At 36.9% G+C, this 17,553-nt stretch overlaps 1 protein-coding gene across 1 annotated transcript in view; it reads right to left on the bottom strand.

Annotated features, from left to right (window-relative positions):
* C6 (complement C6) overlaps nucleotides 1–17,553 on the bottom strand; it is a 92,138-nt gene that overhangs the window by 52,664 nt on the left and 21,921 nt on the right. The window contains exons 7-8 of the mRNA XM_059919258.1: nucleotides 16,022–16,222; nucleotides 1,973–2,213 (exon numbers count right to left, since the gene is read on the bottom strand). Of these exons, the coding sequence (XP_059775241.1) occupies nucleotides 1,973–2,213; nucleotides 16,022–16,222 (442 nt within the window). The remainder of the gene's footprint in view (nucleotides 1–1,972; nucleotides 2,214–16,021; nucleotides 16,223–17,553) is intronic.

The raw sequence follows: 17,553 nt of genomic DNA on the forward strand, positions 1-17,553 counted from the left end.
TATTATTGCGACTCAGAGAAGTATATATATACATGGATATGCACATATTTAATGACTGTAAGAATATATATTACATATAATAATATCGAATATAAGGATATATACCTTATTTAATATATTAAATATAAATATATATACACGTACTATAAATACTATGTATATATATAGTGTGTGTATGTGTACATAGGTGTGTATGGTTATATATCTCCAGTTTTATATCATATCTCAAACTCCCTTTCTTTCTCTTATTATGTGTGGCTCTGTGACTGAAGTCTCTATTTTTATTTAAAGAGAAAAAGATGGAAGATGAGAATATTTCAGGAAGAAAGTATAGCTCATCACTCTTCATTTTTGTTATGGGGCTTCAACTATTAAAATGCTGGATGGTTGATTAAAGATTCACATAGTTCTTTAACTGACCTGAACTCTAAGCCTTTAGAGGCTTTGCTGTGAATGCATGATGAGTATAGCTTATCAAGTGAGAAATTATTCTCGGCTACAGCAGCAGTGACCAGAATAATTTTATCCCAAGGGTGAGATGAAACCGAGTCAAGGGCCAGAGACTTCCCTGAACGATTTTTGCTCAGCATAAATGTTGATGAAATTCATCAAGCAAACATTGCTCCAGTGGAAAGGATAACTGTAAGGAAACATAAGAGGCAGGCAGTGTGGAAAGCCCATCACAGCATAAGTCTTTTGGATTTCAGTAACTCTGTAAGGCAAAAAATTTTGAAGACCTTCTTACTGAAAATCTTTCTCAAAGACATTTATTACATCTCCTCTCTTAAAAAGCAGATAATGATGGACATCTGATCAATTAAGGTTTAGAAGGACTCAGGGAAGCCCCATTAAACATTACTATTTGCCATAATGAGATATAAGAACAGAAGGATTGAAACTCTATTGACCTCAGAGTTGGCTTGGTGTCTTTTATAATAAATTCTTAATTTCTTTTGTATAAAAGTTAAATGATCAAGAATTCTGATTTACTTAGGGGAATCTGTCAGTTGGGTTCTGGTTATTATACAATTTCCTAGCCATGTTCTCAAGATAGAAGCATCACAAGGACGCTGTGTCATTTCACACAGGAGCCTGAAAAATTTATACAAAGGTACTTAAGTAATAGTAATTAATATTGGCAATCTAGGGTAATAAGAAACCAAGATTTATTTTTTAAACCAAGGTTTATATTGTTATTTTATATGTAAGCAGAAAAATATCACTGATTATATCCCAAGATACAAAATTGCAACCTTTCCTCAAATGAAAGTGCTTCCCATCTGGTTTCAAGTTTTGTCACCAATAGGTGCATATCTGGCCCATATTAACTTAGTCCCTTGTCAAGTCCTTAATTGCTTTTCATCCTTTGCTCTGACTTTCAGTTAAAATCATTAAAAGAAAAAGAATTAGTCCAGTGGCTAGGACTTCACGCTTTCACTATTGAAGGACTGGGTTCAATCCCTAGTCCAGGAACTAAGATCCCACAAGCTGCACAGCCAAGAAAAAAAAAAAAAAAAGAAAAGAAAGAAAGAAAGAAAAAAGACTGCCAGTGGATTTGTTGTAATTACAGTTTTATAAAATTATTATCTCCTATAAAATTGCTATAGGTAAATTATCTTTTAGAGTTTAGTTCCAAGACAAATTTTGTTTTCCTTGAGGTGATGGCATGCATCTCTCTTTAGTTTACCACTACTGAGCAGCTTATGATGTTCTTAAATGTCAGGAAATTCTGGGTCAAATCTGATGCCCAAAGAGGTGAAGCCTATTTATTTTTCCTTCTTCTTTTTGTCTGAATTTTATATTTTTATTTTATTTCCTTGAGTGTGTACTTTTTGGTTTTTCTTCATATCATTTTGGAAATAAAGCAGGGTCAAAATAAAGTCAATAAAGAAGAACTAAAAGGATAGAGAAAGAGAAAAAATGTATTGCACACTATCTTATCAGTTAAAAATGAAGGTTGAAGAAAGCGAACCTGAGTTCTTTAGTTCTTCCTTGCTAAACTGATAGAGGAGATCATACACGCCTCCCAGGGAGCCAGAGGTGAAATAGTGAGTCCCGAAGTCATCAAATATCCGGCTGTATAAAGCGGAGTTGTATTCTAGAGGCAGATGGTTAAGTGCTTTCAAAAAGACATCAGAAAGCTGCAGATCTTTAGTTTTCATTGTGAAATTTAAAACTTTTATCACTTTATAGATCCTAATAAAACTGGAATCCTAAATGGAAGAGGAGAAAGGATTAAAAAAAAGAAAAAGATTATTAAAGGTAATGAAAGCTTGAGGGATCAAGCATTAAATGTTTATCATCAGCTTCATTCTAACCACAGCATTACAACAATTGTTAACTCTCCATTGCATGTTCCCACAGACAAAATGATAATTTTCATTTTATTTTTTCCAGTACCTTTTCCTCAGATGTTCAAAATGGTAAACAGATTAAGATGACCTCAATCATGTAAACTGTGTGACTGAGGCATGTGCTCTCTACCAAAAAGAGATCAAGTATCAAAAAGTAAATCTTTCTTTCTTGATGGTCAATTGTGGGTGCACCCCTACTGCGTTATTATTTAGAAAGCCTAGATAATGCAAATAATTGAACAAAGATTGTGTAAGTTTTCAACTGGAAGTTACACAATGAGATTCAAGTCATAGCTCTGTCATAGACTCGGGAAAAGAAGGTCAATTCTCTGGGCCTCAGTTGTCTGGGAAATGTCACCTGCTGCACAGCCTTCATCTGTGGCATTTCACACCACTTTCAACTCCAAAATGTTATGACTTAGAATTACGTAGGGAGTAAAATTAAACAAAATTATTTGTATTCTCTCTCCTCCATCCGTAAACAGAAATATTTGTTTGGAGGTTCTTTTTTCTTTAATTGTCTTGTGTTATGTCAAGTTAATTTAGGATTAGGTGATTGGTATTATGCCCCAAATTTCATTCCATTATACTGTCCTTCTCCATAGCCACTGTTTTATGTGTGTACCCACGTATACTGTTTTTTTTTTTTTAATTTATATACTGTAACTGATTTCTCAATTTTAGCAAATTGTAATGTTTAAGTAATAAAAAGAGAGAGGGGCATATTTTAGCCACAGGTCTTTATTAGTTAAATTGTTAAATTTATTAATTAAATTATTATAGCTGTAAATTATTAAACAGCTATCTTTCTGTGTGCTATAATTGTGGCACAAAAATGACTGTTAACACAAAAGAAGAAAAACCCCACAAGGCTTGAGGAAGAGTCAATATTCATCCACCTCTCTCTCTCTTTTCCTCTCTCTTCCTCCCTCCTTCTCTCCCTTCCCTTACTCTTTCCTATCTCCTTACCTTCAATACATTTATCTCTCAGCTATCTCATATGCAGTGGACATAGATGTGAACAAGGAAGAAAAATTTCAGGTCTTTATGGAGCTTACATTTTAAGAGTCCATTAATTCTAAGTTTAATACTTGAATTTTGTCATGGAGGTGTGGCTTTGGAAAGGTAGAGGGACATTGTGCTTTTAGAAAGAAGCACACTTACTTCCTGAATATCTGAAATGTGCCTGTTTGGATATGCGCATTGAAATGGGTTGTTAAAAATTTCCAGGCTGCTTTAAAAAATGAAATTGTGGAAAATACAAGTGAAATTTTGGTAACTCGACGTAGCACAAGCACCTCCATGGTGCCCCACTTGTCAGTGCATGATGGCTAGAACTGGCTATTCTGGACTAAAAATTATGTGACAGTATGTTATTAACCATGTGTGGTCTATTTCAACATTCTGTGAGAGCTTGCTTTATTTTAACCATCTTTTTGTTGATTCAGTTTTGTAAAGAAATTCAAAAAAGCACTGAATCTTGCTGAGATAACTGGTATTTTGACTTGAAACAGACTATCTGCCCAACAAATGTTTAGTCAGATCTTTTAGTGACAAGATAAATAAAGCATTAAACTCCACTTAAGGGCTTGGATTGATTTTCAAGTTTGTGGGACATTATTTTCTCTATTTGAAGATTAAGAGAGGTTGCAGTAGCATTTTCTATTTAACCTGAGATATCCTTATTCTGCTCAGATCTCATCAAAGATGTTGGGTTGAACCACACAAAGTTGACAATCTTTTAAGTCAAAAATGGTTGAATATCAGCAGTTTCATATGTTTGAACCTGATACTGTGAATAGCCTGAAATGTTTCCACTTTGGGGCAGACTATTAGAGATAAAATAACAGCTGTTTACCTACAGATAAGGGTTTTACAAGTGTTCTCTAGCATGTTTGAAACATTTATAAACCAATTCTGTGAAGCAAACCTTAATTTTGAGACTGGTATATATATATAAATAAATAATAGATTTGCTTCAGAGCAAGCTGGGGGACTTATTGAAAAAAAGCCAGACTCACATGCCCAATCCCAGACATGCTGAATCAATAAATTAAAAGAAGGGTCTGGGGAGGTGTCTTTTTACCTCCTGGTAATTCTGACACTAACTTGTCTTAAGAATATAATTTGGTAAGTGTGAGGGGAACAGTATGACCCAGAGTCCATTCAAAAGTAAACTAACAATCTGTGTTATAAAAGGAATTTATTTTATTCTTTTTCAACATGCTCATATCACCAGAGCTATACTCTTTCCAGAGTTTGGTGAAATGATGAATAAAGGAATGAATGAATAAGCAAGTAGCTTGAAATATAATGTAGTAGATGTGAATAGTGGGCAATTAGAAAAAATTAGACAATTGATTTTAATTCCCAACTCTGGCATTTACTCATAGTAAGATCATGGGAGTGACTTGACTTCTTGGACTTTAGTGTAGTGCCTGACACATGGTAGCTATTTGATGAATTCTGTTGAATTAAAAATAAATATATGGACTTCAATTTACTCATCTGCAAAATGGTGTTAAAAACATCTACTACTGAGGGGGAGGAGTCAAGATGGCAGAATAAGAGGATGCTGAATTCGTCTCTCCTCAGAAGTACATCAAGAGGGAGGGGATATATGTATACATATATTTGATTCACTTCATTGTTCAGCAGAAACTAACACAACATTGTGAAGCAACTACATCCTAATTAAAAAAAAAAAAGAATACATCTACAAATGGAAGAATTCTCACAGAGCACCTGCTGAACATTAGCGGAAGACTTTGGACGCCTAAAAGGACAAGAAAAATCCCCTCACGACTGGGTAAGACAAAAGAAAGAAAAAAAGAAAAGAGGAATCAAAAAAGGGACCAGTACCCCTGGTGGGAAGCCAAAGGTGAGGAAAGGTTCCTGCACTCAGTAAAACCCCCTCATGGTGGGGAAATCAGCTGGGACAGAAAGGGACCTTCAGAGGATCGAAGGGGAATGCAGCAGACTGTCTGTGGAAGGCAGGACAAAGTAAGAACTGTGCACATGGTCTACAACACAGCTCTGCACATCCCAGACCGAGTCATGTGTCTCCTGATGCAGAGGGGAGCTGGGTGCTGGAAAGTGGGGTTTGGAGCATGGACCCAGGGAGGGGACAGCTGTTGGCTGTGAAAAGACAGTTTGAAGGGACAGGAGTAAGGAGCTCCACAACCAGGAAAATTTGCAAAAGTCTGGGACACCATGCAAGCAAGAAGTCATTGTTGAGTGGCACACAAGGGCTGGGGCCGCCATTGCAACCTCCTTCCCCACCCAACAGTTTTGGCCTCCACGGGCACTGGGAGGAGCACCCATCTGAGCAGGCTCACCTGCCCCTCAATCCAAGGCCTCCTCTGCCTGCATAGGCTCCAAGTTCCTGAGCCCTGCCCATGCCAAAGCCTCCTCGGGAATCAGCCCTGGGTGCCCCTGCCTGAGATGGGAATCTGCCAGTGCTGGCCGGGGATGAGTGCTAAAGTGTGGGGTTAAGAGAGCATATCTGGGGAAAGGACCACTGTTGGCTGCACAGATACAACAGGGGACGGGAGTGAGGGGCTCTGAGGCCAGGAATGCCCCTAGAGGAAGTGTGGTCTGCCTAGGAACTGAGGTGCCACTGTTGAGTGGTGCTCAAGGGGCAGGGCCGCCACTGCCTCCACATGCCAGCCCCTGCCTCTGTGGCACTGGGAGGGACTCCCACCAGAGTGAGTGCATCCCAGTCTGTTGCAACTGCCTGTTGGTCTCTGCTGCCACGGACACTTCACACACACCTCAGTTGTGGCTACCATACCCCTCCCTGGCCTGATTGAGTAAGTGTGCTCCAATCAAGTGTGGCTTTTGCCCTCTCTTGCCTTGGCAGAGAACAGATGTCAGAGGGGGGCACACATGCAGAGGTGGGTCCAAAACCAAAGCTGAGCCTCAGTGGTGGTGTGACTAAGGAGGAGGAAATCACTCCATGCAGCTGTACAAGCCGTGGATTAAATTCCCATGATCAGCTTGGTAAATCCCGCATCTGTGGAATACCTGAATAGACAATGAGTGTTCCCACAACAGAGACCTGTCTAGCTTTAACAGCGGTGGACTTTGAGGGCAAGTACACATGGAAACTGGGCCAGGTCAGAGTCTGAACTGTCCCTACAGAGCCCACAGAGGGTCGAGACCTACCTAGAGGTACTGGAGGGCCTCCTGGGGAGGTGGATTTTGGCTGTGACTCACTGTGGGAGCAAGGACACTGACAGCGGAGGCCCCAGGAAAATATTCTTATCACTATTATTCTTTTTTGTTTGTTTCATTTTGTTCAGTTTTTGTTGTTTTTATGTCTTATATTTTATTTTTTAATATTTTAAAATTTTTTCTATTTTTACTTTTTTGTTGTTTTGTGGTTTTTTTCCTTGTTTGTGTTCTTTTTTTTGTTTTTCCTCATTTTGTGTGTTTGTTTTATGGTTTCTTTGTCTTTTATTTAGTTTGCTTTCTTTTTTTGTTTAGTTTTTTATTTTTTGCTTTTGTTAAATTAGTCTTTGATTGTTTTCATTTTTGAGCTGTTTTGTTTGTTCTCCTGTTTTTTTGTTTTCTTTGTTTTTTTTGTCATTTCTTTGTTTTTATTTGGTTTTGTTTTTATCATTTGTCTTGGGTTTTGTCTGTCTGTTTTCTTTTTTCCTTTTTTTGTGTTGTTTTGCTGTTTGTTTTTGTTTTTGTCTTTTGTATTGGGTTCTGTTTATCTGTTTGTTTTCTTTTCCTTTTTTCTCTGGCCACACTGTGCAGCTTGTGGGCTCTTGGTTCCCCGCCAAGGGTCGGGCCTAGGCATCCAGGGTGGGAGTGCCAAGTCCAGGATGCTGGACCACCAGAGAACTCCCAGGCCCAGGAAATATTAATCGGTGTGTGCTCTCCTGGAGATATCCATCTTGACACCAAGACCCAGCTCCGCCCAACTGCATGCAGGCTCCAGTGCTGGACACCTCACACCAAACAACCAGCAGGACAGGAACACAACCTCATCCATCAGTGGACAGGCTGCCAAAAGTTGTACTAAGCTCACAGAAACCCCAAAACACACCAACTGATGTGGTCCAGTCCATCAGAAGGAAAAGACTAAGGTCCATCCACCAGAGCACAGGCACCAGTCCCTCCCACCAGGAAACCTACACAAGCACCTGGACCAACTTCACCCACCAGGGAGCAGACAACAGAAGCAAGAGGAACTACAACACTGTAGCCTACCGAAAGGAGACCACAAACACAGTACATTAGACAAAATGAAATGACAGAGAAATATGTTGCAGACAAAGGAGCAAGGTAAAAACTCAGAAGACCAAATAAATGAAGAGGAAATAGGCAATCTACCTAAAAAAGAATTCAGAGTAATGATAGTAAATATGATCCAAGATCTCGGAAATAGAATGGAGGCATGGATTGAGAAGATACAAGAAATGTTTAACAAGGACCTAGAAGAACTAAAGAACAATCAGTGATGAAGAACACAATAACAGAAATGAAAAATACATTAGAGTAATAAGTAGAAGAATAACTGAGGCAGAAGATGGGCAAGTGAGCTGGAAGACAGAATGGTGAAATTCACTGCTGCAGAGCAGAATAAAGAAAAAAGAATGAAAAGAAATGAGGAGAGTCTCAGAGATCTCTGGGACAACATTAAATGCACCAACATTCGTATTATAGGGGTTCCAGAAGAAGAGAAAGATAAGGGTCTGAGAAAATATTTGAAGAGATTATAGTTGAAAACTTCCCTAACATGGGAGAGGACATAGTCACCCAAGTCCAGGAAGTGCAGAAAGTCCCATACAGGATAAACCCAAGAAGAAAAACGCCTAGATACATATTAATCAAATTAACAAAAATTAAATACAAAGAAAAAAATATTAAGAGCAACAATGGAAAAGCAACAAATAACATACAAGAGAATCTCCAGAAGATTATCAGCAGATTTTTCAGCAGAAACTCTGCAGGCCAGATGTGAATGGCAGGATATATTTAAAGTGATGAAAAGGAAAAACTTACAATCAAGATTATTCTACCTAGCAAAGATCTCATTCAGATTTGACAGAAATCAAAAGCTTTACAGACAAGCAAAAGCTATGAGAATTCAGCACCACCAAACCAGCTTTACAATAAATGTTAAAGGAACTTCTCTAGGTGGAAAACACAAGAGAAGAAAAAGACCCACAAAAACAAACCCAAAACAATGAAGAAAATGGTAATAGGAACATACATATCGCTAATTACCTTGAATGTAAATGGATTAAGTGCTCCAACAAAAAGACACAGACTGGCTGAATGGATACAAAAACAAGACCCATATATATGCTCTCTACAAGAGATCCACTTCAGACCTAGGGACACATACAGACTGAAAGTGAGGGGATGGAAAAAGATATTCCATGCAACTGGAAATCAAAAGAAAGCTGGAGTAACCATACTCATATTAGATAAAATGGACATTAAAATAAAGAATGTTAAAAGAGACAAGGAAGGACACTACATAATGATCAAGGGATCAATACAAGAAGAAGGTATAACAATTGTAAATATTTATGCACCTAACTTAGGAGCACCTCAATACATAAAGCAAATGCTAACAGCCATAAAAGGGGAAACTGACAGTAACACAATCATAGTAAGGGACCTTAATACCCCACTTTCAACAATGGACAGATCATCCAGACAGAAAATTAATAAGGAAACACAAGCTTTAAATGACACATTAGCGCAGATGGACTTAATTTATATTTACAGGACATTCCATCCAAAAACAAAAGTATAAACTTTCTTCTCAAGTGAACATGGAACATTCTCCAGGATACATCATATCTTGGGTCACAAATCAAGCCTCAATAAATTTAAGAAAATTGAAATCATAACAAGCATCTTTTCCAACCACAACACTACGAAATTAAAATAAATTACAGAAAAAACTGTAAAAAACACAAACACATGGAAGCTAAACAATACGTTACTAAATAGCAAAGAGATCACTGAAGAACTCAAAGAGCAAGTCAAAGAATACCTAGAGACAAATGACAACGAAAACACAATGATCCAAAACCTATGGGATGCAGGAAAAGCAGTTCTAAGAGGGAAATTTATAGCAATACAATCCTACCTCAAGAAACAAATATCTCAAATAAACAACCTAACCTTACACCTAAAGCAACTAAGGAAAGAAGAAGAAGAAGAACAACAACAACAAAAACCCCTAAAGTTAGTATAAGGAAAGAAATCATAAAGATCAGAGCAGAAATAAATGAAATGGAAACAAAGAAAACAATAGCAAAGATCAATAAAACTAAAAGCTGCTTCTTTGAGAAGACAAACAAAATTGTCTTTAGCCAGACTCATCAAGAAAAAAAGGGAGAGGACTCAAATCAATAAAATTAGAAATGAAAAAGGAGAAGTTACAACTGACACTGCAGAAATACAAAGCATCATAAGAAACTACTACAAGCAACTATATGCCAATAAAATGGACAACATGGAAGAAATGGACAAATTCTTAGAAAAGTACAGCCTTCCAAGACTGAACCAGGAAGAAATAGAAAAGATGAATAGACCAATCACAGGTAATGAAATTGAAACTGTGATGAAATCTTCCAACAAATAAAGGTCCAGGACCAGATGGCTTCACAGGCAAATTCTATTAAACTTTTAGAGAAGAGCTTACACGCATCCTTCTCAAACTCTTCCAAAAAGTCACAGAGGGAGGAACACTCCCAAGCTCATTCTATAAGGCTGCCATCACCCTGATACCAAAACCAGACAAAGATGTCACAAAAAAGAAAATTACAGGCCAATATCACTGATGAACATAGATGCAAAAATCCTCAACAAAATGCTAGCAAACAGAATCCAACAACACATTAAAAGGATCATGCACCATGATCAAGTGGGGTTTCTTCCAGGAATGCAAGGATTCTTCAATATATGCAAATCAAATCAATGTGACACACCATATTAACAAATTGAAGAATAAAAACCATATGATCATCTCAGTAGATGCAGAAAAAGCTTTTGACAAAATTCAACACCCATTTATGATAAAAACTCTCCAGAAAGTGAGCATAGAGGGAAACCACCTCAACATAATAAAGGCCATATACAACAAACCCACAGCAAACATCATTCTCAATGGTGAAAAACTGAACCCGTTTCCACTAAGATCAGGAACAAACAAGGGTGTCCACTCTTGCCACTATTATTCAACATAGTTCTGGAAGTCCTAGCCACAGCAATCAGAGAAGAAAAAGAAATAAAAGGAATACAAATTGGAAAAGAAGAAGTAAAACAGTCACTGTTTGCAGATGACATGATAGTATACATAGAGAATGCTAAAGATGCCACCAGAAAACTACTAGAGCTATTCAATGAATTTAGTAAAGTTGCAGGATACAAAATTAATACACAGTAATGCCTTGCATTCCTATACACTAACAACAAAAGATCAGAAAGAGAAATTAAGGAAACACTCCCATTTACCACTGCAACAAAAAGAATAAAATACCTAGGAATAAACCTACCTAAGGAGGCAAAAGACCTGTATGCAGAAAACTATAAGACACTGATGGAAGAAATTAAAGATGATACAAACAGATGGAGAGATATACCATGTTCTTGGATTGGAAGAATCAATGCTGTGAAAATGACTATACTACCCAAAGCAATCTACAGTTTCAGTGCAATCCCTATCAAATTACCAATGGCATTTTTCACAGAAGTAGAACATAAAATTTTATTATTTGTTTGGAAACACAAAAGACCCCGAATAGCCAAAGCAATCTTGAGAAAGAAAAACGGAGCTGGAGGAATCAGACTCCCTGACTTCAGACTATACTAAAAAGCTACTGTAATCAAGACAGTATGGTACTGGCACAAAATCAGAAATATAGATCAGTGGAACCCACCACCTATGGTCACCCAATCTATGACAAAGGAGGCAAGAATATACAATGGAGAAAAGACAGTCTCTTCCATAAGAGGTGCTGGGAAAACTGGACAGCTACATATAAAAGAATGCAACACCATACACAAAAATAAACTCAAAATGGATTAAAGACCTAGATGTAAGGCCAGACACTGTAAAACTCTTAGAGGAAAAATAGGCAGAGCACTTTTTGACATAAATCACAGCAAGATCTTTTGTGACCCACCTCCTAGAGTAATGAAAATAAAAAACAAACATAAACTAATGAGACCTAATGAAAGTTAAAACCTTTTGCACAGCAAAGGAAACCATAAGCAAGATGAAAAGACACCCCTCAGAATGGGAGACAATATTTGCAAATGAAGCAACTGACAAGGGATTAATCTCCAATGTATAGAAAAAGCTCATGCAGCTCAATATCAAAAAAACAAACAATCCAATCAAAAAATCGGCAGAAGACCTAAATAGACATTTCTCCAAAGAAGACATACAGATGGCCAAGAGATACATGATAAGTTGCTCAACATCACTAATCATTAGAGAAATGAAAATCAAAACTACAATAAGGTATCATCTCACGCCAGTCAGAATGGCCATCATCAAAAATACCTACAAACAGTAAATGTTGGAGAGGGTGTGGAGAAAAGGGAGCCCTCTTACACTGTTGGTGGGAATGTAAATTGATATAGCCACTGCGGAGAACAGTATCGTTCCTTAAACAACTAAAAATAGAACTACCATATGACCCAGCAATCCCACTACTGGGCATATACCCAGAGAAAACCATAATTCAAAAAGACACATGCACCACAGTGTTCATTGCAGCACTATTTACAATAGCCAGGTCATGGAAGCAACCTAAATGTCCATCAACAGAGCAATGGATAAAGAAGATGTGGTATGTATATACAATGGAATATTACTCAGTCATAAAAGGGAATGAAATTGGGTCATTTGTAGAGATGTGGATGGACCCAGAGACTGTCATATAGAGTGAAGTAAGTCAGAAAGAGAAAACAAATATGGCATATTAATGCATATTTGTGGAATCTAGAAAAATGGTATTGATGATCATATTTGCAAAGCAGTAATAGAGACAGAGACGTAGAGAGCAAAGGTATGGATACCAAGGGGGAAACAGGGGGTGAGATGAATTGGGAGATTGGAATTGACATATATACACTACTACGCATAAAATAGATAACTAATGGGAACCTACTGTATAGCACAGGAAACTCTATTTGGTGCTCTGTGTGACCTTAATGGGAAGGAAATCCAAAAAAGAGGGGATATATGTATTCGTATGGCTGATTCACTTTGCCATACAGCAGAAACTGACACAGCAGCGTAAACCAACTATACTCCAGTTAAAAAAAAAAAGATGAAAGGAAGGCAAGCATAAATCTCAGGGGAAAGCTTGTAGATGGAACAGCTTGTGCAAAGGTCCTGGGGTAAGGGTGTGACCAGCCTGTGTTTGAGGAACAGTGAGGAGGCATTATAAGCTGAATTGAATGAGGACAGGGGAGAATAATGGGGGATGAAGGCAGAAAAATAATGAGGGGTCTTGTAGGTCAATGGACAGACTTAAGCTTTTAATCTTTGAGGGTTTGAGCAGCAGAATGGTATGATTTATAGCCAGTATCCAGTTGGTATCACTCTGGCTGCTCTGTTGAAAATAGACTGAAAGACAGTTAAAGATGAAGGAAGAAGACCCCTTGGATATCTATTGGCATTATCCAGGCCATAGTGCCTTGAGTCATGGATGGTAGCTGTGGAGGTGATGGAACATGGTCAGAATTTGGATGTATTTTTAAGGCAGAGCCAGTAGGATTTGCTGATCGATTGTATATAGGGATGTGAAGAAAAGAAAGGAATCAATCATGTCCTCAAGGTCTTTACTCACAGCCACTTGCACAGTTAGAATTGCCTTTCCCAAGATGGAGAAGACTGAGAAAGGGACAAGTTACAGCAGGGAGAAATATCAAGAGCCCAGTTTTGGACATGCTATCTTTGAGTTGCTTATTAAAATCCAAGTTGAAATGTTGAACAAGCACTTGGAATAGAGTTCAACTGACAGTGCTGGAAACATAAATTTTGGCTTCATCAACATGTAGATAGTATTTGAAGCCATGAGTCTGGATGGCATCTCCAAGGGCCTGAGACAGCTAGAGAGAAGAGGCCAGGAACTAAGTCCTGCATTCCTCCATTTGGAGGTTGAACCTCTGCTATGGTTGTGGTACATTTGGATTTCAGCAAAACAGTGATCAGTCTCCCATTCAAAGAACACTGGTATCAAGTTGACTTCACCAGTGACACAACTGGACTCAACAGTACATTAAAAAATTATTATCCAGCAACATGGATGGACCTAGAAATTATCATACTAAGTGAAGTATGTCAGACAGAAGTAAGTCAGACAAAGCCAAATGTTATATGATGTTGCTTATATGCAGAATCTAAAAAAAACAACAGTACAAATGAACTTATTTACAAAACAGAAACAGATTCACAGACTTCGAAAACAAACTTATGGTTGCCAAAGGGGAAAGGTGGGGGGGGGGGGATAAATTAGGAGTTTGTGATTAAGAGATACACACTACTATAAATAAAATAGATAACCAACAAGGTCCTACCATACAGCACAAGGAACTATATTCAATATGTTGTAGTAACCTATAATGGAAAAGAATCCGAAAAAGAATATATACATGTGTATATGTGTATATACATACATATATATATGTATAACTGAATCACTTTGCCGTACACCTGAAACTAACACAATATTGTAAATCAACTATACTTCAATTTAAAAAATAAAAATAAAGCAAAAAAAAAAAAATCCACTACTACCTTTTAGGGTTCTTTTGAAGATAAATGAAATGCTTGGAAAGATTATCTGTATAGTGCTATAAGTTCTTATATTTACATAAATGTATGAATGGATTAATAAATAAAAAAATATGAGGGGCACTATGGTAAAAACAGGAGGAGCCATAAAATGGTTCCCTCCAGTGTTGGTGCCATTGGTTCTGGTGTTGGTACCTCTGTCTATTCTTTTCACCTCTCCCCTCAGGTTCTGTGATTCATGGCTCAGTCTCCCCATTCATCTCTTTCAAAAGAACAAATCCTACTTAGAGTGGTGGTTGTAATGAGGAACAGATACCATTTTAAAAGACACTTGTAAGTGTCTAAAAATGCCTAATAGAAAATGTCTATCCTCTAAATCATTTAAGAGTTGGAATACATATCTAGGAGATTTTACAAGCAAATAATAAAAGAAATAGGAACAGATGAGGAAAAATTAATGGATGAAGATGCATTTTTATATACTGAAAGAGTTCCATTAGTTTCTGGCAAGATTAGTGGAAAAAGTCCAATACTTAGAGTATAAAAAAATTGTAAATTTCCAGAGAGAAAACAAAAGAAAGATCAACTTACATGTAATTTTTCCTATGTAACAATAGAAATTAGAAGATAGTGGAATAACATCCACCAACTCTGAAGAAAAGAAGACAATGTTCCAAGATTCCTTTATCCAGCCATGATGTTCTTTATCTTTATTGCTCAGTGAAAAGGTAGGCATTTGTAGATACATAAGGATTTAGGGTATGTACTTTGCATGTATCCTCCCTGAAGAAAATACTAAAAATATGGTTATTGAATGAGAACAGGATCTCAAGAAAGGGAAGATGAAAGAAGAGGAAACAGTAATGAGTATATGGGATGGATATATACATATACATATATATATATATATATATATATATATATACACACACACACACGTACATATACACACATATATAGAAATACATACATAAAATATAATGCAAATATAAAATACAGATTATGAACTTGGAATTTATAAGTGTTATGTGAGGAATTGTTAATTGGGAAGACAAGAACCTGAATAAATTACAAATGAACATATATAATATATAAATGAATACAAAACAATCCCTAGGAATCCTAGGAATAACTTGAAATACAAAGATTTTTAACTACCTCAATAAAACTGAGGTTTTGGAGCCCTGTGATGATAGTGTTGGGAAAGACAAGCAAATATGTTTTCAAGGAGATCTTTGGAATGGGATGTGGGGAATAGGTAAATAAAACATCCTTTGGGAGGCTACAGATATTACTTCAAGTGTTAAAAGAAAAACATATGTTTAATTATGCTTGTTAACTAGAGAAAGGTAACTACCAGCAGAATTTAAACGTTTAGTAGAACTTCCAAAATAACCAAAAGGACAAAAAGGAGTAAACAGAAATATGACTGGAAAAAACAAAAGTAAAGAAATAGGAAACCAGCAACAAAGTTGAGTATGAAAAATTAAAGATGGAAGAAATACCATCAAATATTTCAGGGGAGATACTAAATATAAGTTGGCTGAATTTCTCTAGCAAAGACCCTAGACTGTCAGATCACATTTAAAAAGGAACATTTTGTGGCATGTGATTTATAAGAAATACACCTAAAATAATGAGAAAAAAGTTAAAGAGAACACAACCATAAACATAGCCAAATGCACGCAAAAAAGAAGCATTATTATACATATTATCTCTATAACTTTTGAAGTGGGATATAACCACAAAAAAGTAAGTCTGTTTAAATCTGTGTTAGAAATCCTATTCATTTGATATTAAAAACTCTCTCTTTCTCCTTGCATGATTGCTGGAATTGGTGTTAATTTTCAGGAAAGAATAAAAAGAACAGGAACCATTTCTTTACCTTTTTGTAGGAGGCTTGAATGGCTTGTTTGAAGGCAGAATTATGGGTGCTGCTTTGCTTTCTCTCTGAGGAATAAAAAATTGGTACATGAAAAGAGCTCTTCTCTTGGCCGAAAGCTGAACCTTGTTGATCTTTATTAACTTCAAGAGAAATTAAATCCTCGTAGAAACCTGTTTCCAAATCATCTTCTTCAGTTTGTACCTGGAGAAAAATCCATATGAAGTAAGACGTAATTTAGGAAATATTGGAGTTACTCATGAACACTTAATGCAATGATCATTCATTCATTTATGCATTCAGTAAATGGTTTGTTGAGGACCCATCTTGCTAGAGAACAAGGTATAGTGTTATTCCCTGTCTTCAGGGAGTCAAAGTTTATTGAGGAAGAAAGATAATCACAGATACTTAATTCAATGTGGGTAGTGTTGTGTTGCCAAGGGGAGTGTCACAAATAACTATAAACTCAGAGAGGCAATACCAGGGAAACCTCTATCAAGGAAATGACTCCATAACTGAGATTTAGTGAGGTGATAAGAATAGAGAGTTATTTTTAGTCTGCCTGTGAACTTGATGCCATTTGCAAGCTAATGGAAGGTATCTTTCAGAAAAATGAGGCCTAGAAAAGGGGAGGGCAGATCCTGTCCTACCCTGCTCAGGCTCCATCACCAACCCTTTAGTCTTATTCATAGGTTGGGCATTAGCACTCCACTGGCCAAGTCTGCAAGACAGAGGACAAATGATCAAATAATCCATTGGTTTTGCCGGGTGGGTGGTTATCAGTTTTCACCTGACTGGGTCTGGGAAGAAGAAAAAAAACAGCCAGTGGGACTTGAATTATGAGTGGAGCAGGTATTTGCCAAGTCCAAGGTAAATCCTTGTTATGGTTTTGCTGGTAAGAAGAGAACAATGATCAAATTTTTTAAAGTTGCAAAGTAAATTGATTGAAGAGTACTTCTTTATGTTAAAAATGCTTGTCTGTACATCTGAAACTAACACAACATTATAAATCAACTATATTCCAATAAAAAAAAATGCTTGTCTGGTTTGCAATGGAAAAATCTCTTGTTTTAAAATATTCAATATTAAAATGCACTGTGAGGCAAACCACCTGTCACAATTAAATAGCTCGCACAATTAGTCAAGAGAAGAAATAACCCAGCTGCAAAAGAATCTTGCTCAACAGTAAAATACAGTCAAAAGTTCAGTGTTCCTTTGAGACATTGCAGTGCCTGCTAGTTAGCATTTAAAATGTCCACAAATGAAGCTCATCTGTTAACAACAAAGCAGCACAACCATATTTAAATGTAGTTGTTGACATTTCTTTACCATTTGCCTAAAAAAACTCAGACTACAAATATTTTATTTTATAAATTAACTCTCACACAAGAAAAGATGTGTCAGCCTAAAGAAAACAATATTTGCACGTAAGGTAGGGGCATTGGGTATCCTGGGCAGAAGCTCAGAGAAAATCTGACCACGTATATTGGCTTGGTGGGAAGGCAGTTTTGTAGATGAGCAGTGCTGAAAAATTA

This window comes from Balaenoptera ricei, chromosome 3, assembly GCF_028023285.1.
Source record: "Balaenoptera ricei isolate mBalRic1 chromosome 3, mBalRic1.hap2, whole genome shotgun sequence".
In the NCBI taxonomy this organism is placed as follows: Eukaryota; Metazoa; Chordata; class Mammalia; order Artiodactyla; family Balaenopteridae; genus Balaenoptera; species Balaenoptera ricei.